Source organism: Grammomys surdaster, unplaced genomic scaffold (assembly GCF_004785775.1).
Source record: "Grammomys surdaster isolate TR1022 unplaced genomic scaffold, NIH_TR_1.0 681, whole genome shotgun sequence".
Classification (NCBI taxonomy): domain Eukaryota; kingdom Metazoa; phylum Chordata; class Mammalia; order Rodentia; family Muridae; genus Grammomys; species Grammomys surdaster.
In genome coordinates, this window is record NW_021605100.1 from 59,259 (window position 1) to 68,872 (window position 9,614).

A 9,614-nucleotide genomic window follows, 5' to 3' on the forward strand; every position below is an offset into this window, starting at 1 on the left:
AAAGAAAGAAAGAAAGAAAGAAAGAAAGAAAGAAAGAAAGAAAGAAAGAAAGGAAAAGAAAAAACCTCTCTCAAAAAACAAAAAACAAAAGCAGAAAACTTAAGGTAAAAAAGACAGAAAGATGAAATCAGTATAAAATAAAATAGCAAGAAAAATAATTATGGAGTCCATTTTGAGATTTTTGTGCTTGCTAACTAACTACTCCTGAGCATATGGTTTGCCCTGAGGTGTGTGATTAATATATCTTTGGCATGTAACTGGAGAAAACAGATATTTTCCTTTCCCAGTAGTTATCAGTTGAAAATAACTTCTTGGTTAGGGTGGGGATTTGTGTTTACTTTTTTGGTGTGCTGGCATTTTATCTGGTTTGAAACTGTACAAATCTTATGCATGCTGTCACAGTTCCTGTGAGTTTATATGTGTATCAGTCCTGCTGTATCTAAAAGATAATGCCTTCTTGGAGTCATCTACTACCGTTTGCTCTTACAATCTTTCCTCATCTTCTTCCCTAAGCCTTGAGGGGAGGAATTTTATAAAGACGGCCCATTTAGGTCTGAGTATGCCAGTGTTTTCTCACTGTTTTTACATTTCCAGTTGCAGATTTGTACCTTAGTAACTGTCTACTGCAAGAATAAACTTCTCGGATGAGAGTTAAGTAACACACTGATCTATGTATATACCAATATGTCATCAGTAATCATTTTATTGCTTGATTCACTTATCAGAATAGTAGTAGAAGATTTTCCCCAAAGGTCCGGAATCTATTTAGTTTCAGGATCTTGACCACATTAGTAGTGTCGGGTGTGGGTCCCATCTCACAGAGTGGGCCTTAAATCCCATTTAAAATGTGATTGGTAACTCTTATGACATTTTTCCCATTATTACATCAGTATATCTTGTAGTCAGAATTGTGTTATAGGCCAGAGGATTTCCAGCTCAGTGATTAACGATTAATTTTCTCTTTCAATAGAATGCTAGACAATAGGGGACAAAACTTCTATTTGGAAGTGGATTGTTCCAATATGATGACATAAGTGAGTAGTGTTTTCAGCAATAAGTCCTTGCCATTGGATTACAGAGAGTAACCAGTAGCCTTAGAAATAGCCCATGATGTTTCAAGGGCACTATGGAATCCCATTAGTCAATGATTCCACACTTCATAAACTATCCCTACTACTGAAGTATTGACTTGGTATACAAGACATCTAATTAGGCCATTATCTCCTCTATTATATGATGATTTCATTTAAATTCCTTTAATACATGAATATATTTTAGTATATTTTCATTGTTTTTCCAAAGACCTTTAATGCTAATTGTCCTTGCCATATTCCCTCATTTATCCTGCACTTCCACACCCCTTTCCGTTTAATCATACTATTCTATTTTCCCTTTATCTCATTATAACACTATATTCTATTTCCTCTTCCTTGGACTACTACCTCCTGTTCCTTGCTAGGTGCTCACATGTGTAGATTAAAGCATACAAAGAAAGCTTAAAAGCTAACATCGGCATATAAGAAAAGGCATGCAGTATTTGTCTTTTTAGGTCTGGGTTACCTCACTTGGAAAGATATTTGTTTCTACAGCCATCAATTTACCTTCAAATTTCGTGGATTGTTTTTCTTAACAATGAGATAATGTTCGATTGTGTAAACGTGGCAGATTTCATTAGCCATTCATCACTTGAAGGATGTTCACACTACTTCCAATTTTTGGCTATTATAAATAGAGCAGCAGTGAACATGGGTGAGCAAGTATTTATGAGTAGGTCATAAAGTCCTTTAACTATATGCTCAAGAGAGATATAGGTAGATATTGAGACAGATCCATTACCAGATTCCTAAGAAACCTCCCCATTGATTTCTACAGTGGCTGTACTAGTTTGCACTCCCACCAGAAATGGATAAGTGTTCCCCTTCTCTCACATCCTCACCAGCATATGCTATCATTTGTTTAATTACCTTGACCATTTTGACTCAAATAAGATAAAATCTCAAAGTAATTTTAATTTGCATTTCCTCATGACTATGGATGTTACACATTTGAAATTTGTTTCTCAGCCATTTCTGTTCCATATCTTAGGAACCCAGTAAGTATTAGATTCTTATTAGGAAAATAAGAGTCTATTCCCTCTCCTTTGCTGTGCATATACACATATGGGAAAAGCCAAGTGAACCCCCAGAAGAAGGTATCTATCAGCCACCATCACCAAATTTGTCAGTAATTGGAGGAATGAGTTACAAACTCCAGATCTATAAGAAGACTAATGTTTGTTGCTCAAGGCACATAGAATGTGCTATCTATTTTGGAAATCCAAAGAGAGAAACATTCATCACGATCATCACCTGCTCAGATCTTAGACCCACATTCAAGTTGCTTGTTGAGTTTTAACATTTCCTTATATTTTTGGATACAGATACTTTAAGAGATGTGATTTACAAGTAGTGTTGCCTAGTCTATATAATACTCCAGTGTCTTTGTGCCTGAATACTTTTGATAGCACCCATTTGCTTCACTGTCTATCACTTCTTCGAGCTTGGGAGCTTCTTAAAGATAAAAATGGAAACTTTAAATATATGGATACCCAACTCCCCACCCCCCCAAAAACCACATTCCAGCTCTGGTGGTATTTATGTGGTTTTAAATGATGGTTGGTTTATGTCATGAAGAAAATAGCTAAAGTACTTCAAAGAGACACTGAGTAACAAGCAGAAGGGTTACTGTCTGTGCCAGAGTATAGGTAAATACCAGTGTCACACAAATGGGAGAGATAGCATCATAGAGATGGGAGGGTCTGCATCATGTAAGCAGCTCAGAGAGCAGCCCTCCTGCACAAGTCAACGACCAGGAGGCTGTGGAGACACTGTGAACATCTCTCTTGGATTAAGTGACTTGTTCAAAAGAGGAAAAAACTGAGATCTAGACAGCGTAGGTGATCAAGTTTGTTACAAGCTGTTTCTTTCCTCTGACACCACTCTCTACTCTGGTGGGGAGAGTTTTTCATAAAGTAAATCCCGCCACTGAAATAATTCATCAGTATTTTATCTCCTCCTCTCTTCTTTATGTTTTTCAGAGACACTGAACTCTCAAAAAATCTTTCCACATCATAATGAAGTTAGTCTTCCTCTGCATTCTTTCAACCCTGCTTGGTGAGTATCTTCACATCTATCACTGTTGGCCAAAGAGGAGTCCTTGGGAAGGCATGAAAGATAGAAAAATGATAGAGACATCATTTCAGACTTAGTATATGACTGTTTCTCTATCTCTTAGCATTGCCAAAGCATCTACCAAGTTTAGTTACTTCCTATAACAATACTACTTTTGAAGTAGGCATGCATATCAACACATCTACAAGATATCTATTCCACATTAGGAGCTTCCTCTGGACCTGCCTGGAACATGACAGATATTGTGGCACAGGAACAGGAAAGGGATGACCCAGATTAAAAGAGGAATCCAACTAAGGAATATAACAGCGGACTTAAAGCTGAAAACCTTTGACAAGGCTCAGCTCCATACTCTAGAATCGCCGTGTTAGGAAAATGTTATTTGTTCTGTCTTCTAAATATATCCTAGGTCAATCACACCTCACTACATCTACTGTTCATGATAATCCAGACCAGCATCCTTTCACTGGAATAATCATTTACTCACCTAATAAATCCCTCCACTTCTACATGCTCTCCTTCCAAGGTTTCTAAGAGGGTGCTGCCATCACTTCTTTATTTAAATCTCGAAGTGGTCCTACTTCCACTTAGAATACAAGTCTGCATAACTCCAACATTGCACAAAACGCACTGTCCCTTCTATTACTCTCTATCACCACCATCCTTACTTAACTCATGCCATGTCAGCCACACAGGCCTCTGTGATATTCCTTTAACAGGACCTATACCTCATATTCTGGCTGTAGCTGTTTCCTCTTTCTGGAGTCTCTGGCTCCACACATCTGATGATCTAAATCCTCTGTCTCCATGACATTGTTCTTTTCTGTTAGCCAACCCTGGCCACTGATTGTTGTATAATGCTTTACTTCATGATCTGACACACACCCACAACCCTCCATCCTGACACACACAACTGGTACTTTACGTCTTTAACTGGTCTAATTTTATCCCCAAGCTTTAATCACCATCCAACATGCTATTTTTATTTACTTGGGTTTTGTGTTCATTATTTTTAATATGCTTACTGATTCAGATGTTTAAGAGCATGGCTATCTGTTTCACTCACAAGTTAGCTCAAAGTCCTAGACAGCATATATTACTACCTTACATTAATTGATGGAATTATTTACTTCCTTGTTGTCCTTAGACTCTGAGAGCCATGTTCTTGCCATAGTACTGGCTTTCATTGTTCATGGTACAGTTGTTGGAAGAGAGAGATAAATTGTGAAAGTCCTTGAACCAGTTGCTATCCTCATTGCTATGACCAAGAACTGACAAGAATCAGTTGTCAATCAAGGAGAAAGGCTCACTTGGCTTATACATTCCATCATGGTAGGGAAGGCATGATGACAAGAGAAACCTCTGAATTGGTAGCAGAAACATGAGGCTGCTTGCTCACATCTATGCAAATCAGAGACTAGACAGGAAGTGGAATAGGCTAACAGCTTCCAACCTTGCTCCCTAGAGCTCTACTTCCCCAAACATCACCATCAGCTGGCATTCAAGTGTTCAAACATGTGACCCTGTGTGAGGCATTTTACATGCAAATGGTAACAACAATTCAAAACTGGTAAAATGGTTTAGTAATTAGCTAGTCTAACAGATTCCACTTAATTGTATAAAATGAGAGAACTTGTATTTCTATTTAAAGTCATTTCTTTATTATTGTATATATAAGATGAGGGGGTCCATGGGCTATGGTACATTGTAAAAGTTGTAGGCTACTTTGTGAAATAGGTACACTCCTTTCATCTTTGGGTTCTGGGGGAATGAAACTCAGGTTGTCAGGCTTGCTCAACAACTGTTCCACCTACTGAGATTTTTCACAGGCCTAAGAGAACTCGTAGTTCAAGTAGAAGAATATTTCTTTACAATTAAAAGAATAAGCACTTTTTTTAAATTTTAAAGTAGCTATTTCTATCAACTGCCATTGTCTTCAAACCAAGATAAGTCACTTTTAAAGATTTGACTTACTATTTAAAAGTGCTGAAGAGGCCAGTTCAATAACTTGAGTCTAATGAAATGTATTCCCCTCCCCCCATTTTTTGTTTTTTTACTTTGCTGTTGTACTTTTGAAGTTTTTAATATTGTTTAATGTTTTTCTTAGTGGTTGATGAAAAGCATCCCATCCCTTTCTTTCCAGGTACCTTGGCCTATAATCCAGATCACATAGCTGGCAGCACTCCTCCCTACTTGGTCTACCTGAAGTCTGATTACTTGCCCTGCACTGGAGTCTTGATTCATCCTTTATGGGTGATCACATCTGCACACTGCAATTTACCGTGAGTGATAAGAACTTCAGATTGTTTTACTCTATGAGTTTCCAGGTCACACATAGACTCAGGAACTTGTGTATGACTCTCAATAAATGATTCATGGGAGATCTCCTGGGAATGTTCTTTGGAGAAAACTAATTAAGGTCCATATGACTGCAGAAAATTGATAAATTATTTTTTAATCAGTGTCCCTCTATCATTCTAGGAACCTTCGGGTTGTTCTTGGGATAAGCAACCCATCGGATCCCCTGGAAAGGGACGTGGAGGTGTCTGACTATGAGAAAATGTTCTACCATCCATATTTCTCAGTCTCATCCATTGCATATGATCTCCTGTTAATCAAACTGAAAAGAAGGATTAGACACAGTAACTATGCAAAAGCAGTCAAACTGCCTCAACACATCGTGCCTGTGAATGCCATGTGCTCTGTGTCTACCTGGGCCTACAATCTATGTGACACCAGTGAGTTCAAAGCATTAAGTGACAGTGTCTGACTTTGCTGGCATTCTCCTCTGAGCTTCTGCAATTCTGCTTCCATAGGACTTTTTTCAAGCTTCTGCTTTCACTGTTTCCTTTTCCTTTGTCTCACTAAAAGACTTTCAAATCTTTTCTCTGATATATATTTCTATATTCTTTGCTTATGAATATAAAAGAAATAATTTCAATAGAGTACCTAATGATATGTAACAGAACTGTATTTTTTTTTCTCAGAGCTTCAGTTTTCTTCACTCTAAAATGAAATACAACATACTATCGAAAGTTTTCAAACCATTTCAAGCAACGGATGAGCTCCAATTATTGAAATAGGAAATACATAATAAGATATCAAGTATAAGATAAATCTATAATATTGTGGTAAACTAGACAGAACATTACTATATCGGACTGAAAAGGGATACCTGAAGACTAAACAGAGAGACAATCGAAAGAAGTTGATCAAGTAATGTATAGTCTGGTGTTTGAAAGCTCAATAAAGTAATTATAGTAAATAATGATATTGTATACTTTAAAACACAAAATTCCAAAAGAATAAATTTTGAGTATTATCAACACCAGAAAATTATAACCTAGGTCACTATTCCTGGGTATAAAACAGAAAAGTGTACCTTATTTTAGTCTAACTCATGAAGTAAACATTTCTGAAATTATTTTCAAAAGAAATGGGGAGCTGTGACCATATTGTTATACTAGAAAGTAAGGCAAAGAAGTCAATATTTACTTTTTAAAAATTAGTGTCACCTCAAACCAGTCAGAATGGCTGAGATCAAAAACTTAGGTGATAGCAGATGCTGGTGAGGATACGGAGAAAAAGGAACACTCCTCCATTGTTGGTGAGATTGCAAGCAGGTACAACCACTCTGGAAATCAGTCTGGTGGTTCCTCAGAAAATTGGACATAGCATTACCTGAGGACACAGCTATACCACTCCTGGGCATATACCCAGAAGATGCTCCAACATATAACAAGGACATATGCTCCACTATGTAAATAGCAGCCTTATTTATAATAGCCAGAAGCTGGAAAGAACCCAGATGTCCTTCAACAGGAGAATGGATACAGAAAATGTGGTACATTCACACAATGGACTACTACTCAGCTATTAAAAACAATGAATTTGAGAAATTCTTAGGCAAATGTATGGAATTAGAAGATATCATTCTGAGTGAAGTAACACAATTACAAAAGAACACACATGGTATTCACTCACTGATAAGTGGATATTAGCCCAAAAGCTTGGAATGTCCAAGATATAATTCACAGACCACATGAAGCTCATGAACAAGGAATATCAAAGTGTGTGTGCTTTGGTCCTTCTTAGAAAGAGTAACAAAATACTCATGGGAGCAAATATGGATAAAAAGTGTGGAACAAAAACTGAAGGAGGGGCTGTCTGTAGCCTGCCCCACCTGGGTATCCATCCCATGTGCATTCACCAAGGTAGACACTGAGGTGAATGCCAGGAAGTGCATGCTGACAGTAGCCTGATATAGCTGTCTCCTTAGAGGTATGCCAGAGTCTGACATATACATAGGCAGATGCTCACAGATAACCACTGAACTGATCATGGGGTTCCCAATGGAGGAGTTAGAGAGAAGACTGAAGGAGCTGAAGGAGTTTGCGGCCCCATGGGGAGAGCAACAATACCAAGCAACCAGAACTCCCAGGGTCTAAACCACCGGCCTGGAAACATATAGGGAGGGACCCAAGGCTCCAGCTGTATATGTAGGAGAGGATCATTTTCAGGCATTGGTGGGAGAGGAGATCCTTGGTCCTGTAAAGGCTAGATGCCCCAGTATGGGGGAATTTGAGGATGTGGAGGTGTGAGTGGATGGGTAGGGGCACAACCTCATAGAAGCAGGAGGAGGGGGGATGTGATGGGGGTTCCTCAGTGGGGGTGAAAATGGGGAAAGGGTAACATCTGAAATGTAAATAAAATATCCAATAAAAACGTAGTGTCATATTTTCAAATAAAGATTTAGAAGTAAAACATTTATCCAGATTTAAAAAGTAAAATCTCAAAATATAGAACTTTTACCTAAGAATCTCTAAGAAGAACATCTGTAGATAGATAGTACTCGAGTTTCCTTATTCTCATTGCTTGACAGATTAGAAAATCTTTCTTATTATGAGACTTGTTAAAGTCTTTTTGTTCTTTGTAAAAGAAACAGCTTAAATTAGAAACCATAAGACACAGTATTAAATTGTACTGTACTACTTAGTCTAGTTGTTTTTTCTTCTTTACTGCTGCCAGTGTCTTAGGTGGCTCTATCATTATTATTATTGTTGTTATTATTACTATTATTTACCAGATAATTATTTAGTTTTACCATCTGACAAATAAGAAATTAGACTATATATTTGTAAGTTGCCTCAAACTCTAAAATTTGCCTAGAAAAAGACACTCTCTAAATGTTTAAATTTCCAGAAAAGATTTTAAGCAATTTGTTTCATTTTGTTGCAAGAATGTCTCACATATTCCAACCACCCTCCTAAGGGGATGGACATTTGTGTTATGGCAAATTATTAATTTGATAATCTCCTCTATACTTATTGTTTAAACTTCTTGGTTCTCATTTCTAAAAATTTGAACTCCTTTCCTGATAATAGAACAAATATTGAAAAAAGAAGGAAAGCAAAGGAAGTTTTGAGACTTAGAAAAACTCATGGGAAATATGATTTTCCTTTTTCTTCTAGCCAAGGACCCTGACTCACTGCAGACCGTGAACGTATCTGTAATCTCCAGGCATGATTGCCGTAATGCCTATAAAGCCTTTGACATTGCAGAAAACATGATCTGTGTGGGCATCGTGCCAGGGCGGAGGCTGCCCTGTAAGGTAATGGAACTCTCAATGACTTCCTGTCCTCACTGAATTCCTTATCTGTTGCCTGAAAGATGACCTGGTTTTCTTTTTTCCGTAGGAAGTCACATCTGCCCCAGCAGTCTGCAATGGGGTACTTTATGGAATCTTGTCTTATGCAGATGGCTGTGTTTTGAGAGCTGATGTTGGCATCTATGCTAGCATCTTTCACTACATGCCCTGGATTGAAGATACCATGAAAAACAACTGAGTTCCCACAGCAAGGAGAATTCTGAAACATGTGACAAAGCACGTGCCCAAATCCAACCTCACAATTAAAACAAATGGGCTCATTGGCCCGTGAGAGGCGCACCGGCTCACGCCTGTGCATTCAGTGATTTAGTCATCATACACACGCAACCCTTCCTCTCTCCATCACTGAAAACGGGAAGCTGAAGACCTGTCATTTCTCAATCCAGCTGATAATAGAAGTATTTGAAGGGGGTCACTTCACAGTCATTTGGGGTTACCAAACTTGCTAGGCATGTTTTCAGAAAGTTGAACACTTTGTTTGGGAAAATGTCTGACAGTGAATGAGTGAATGAGCTAATAGAGGTATCAATCGGAGGAAGGATTTAAAGATAGGAACCGTAAGAGGCACTGCATTAAGTCTCACAGCCATATAGCTAATAGCAGACATGGATGAAGCTTAGTCACTCATTTGGAATGTGTACTTGCAACATACGGTTGAAGTTCAAAGTTCACTAGTGCTTATAACAACAGATAGAGTTGAAGAACTTAATTTCCCGAGTGTATATTTTCTTGTTCATATAGTTAATGTCGTGAGGTGAATATTCAGAGTAACGGGT

At 37.9% G+C, this 9,614-nt stretch overlaps 1 protein-coding gene across 1 annotated transcript; it reads left to right on the top strand.

The window, feature by feature from the left end:
- The first annotated feature begins 2,829 nt into the window (after window positions 1-2,829).
- Window positions 2,830-9,122, top strand: Prss58 (serine protease 58). The gene is made up of 6 exons (XM_028782039.1): window positions 2,830-2,943; window positions 3,077-3,152; window positions 5,314-5,452; window positions 5,652-5,908; window positions 8,642-8,781; window positions 8,867-9,122. Exons 2-6 carry the CDS (start codon window positions 3,113-3,115, stop codon window positions 9,014-9,016), a joined length of 726 nt encoding a protein of 241 aa, XP_028637872.1. The 5' UTR covers window positions 2,830-2,943; window positions 3,077-3,112; the 3' UTR covers window positions 9,017-9,122.
- The last annotated feature ends 492 nt before the right edge of the window (window positions 9,123-9,614 follow it).

What these genes read in the sequence shown, in the direction of transcription:
- Prss58 (XM_028782039.1), top strand. Translation starts at nt 3,113, where the DNA reads ATGAAGTTAGTCTTCCTCTGCATTCTTTCAACCCTGCTTG. An exon ending in TCTGCACACTGCAATTTACC is followed by an intron (nt 5,453 to 5,651) that starts GTGAGTGATAAG and finishes CTATCATTCTAG; the next exon opens with GAACCTTCGGGTTGTTCTTG. An exon ending in CTACAATCTATGTGACACCA is followed by an intron (nt 5,909 to 8,641) that starts GTGAGTTCAAAG and finishes TTTTTCTTCTAG; the next exon opens with CCAAGGACCCTGACTCACTG.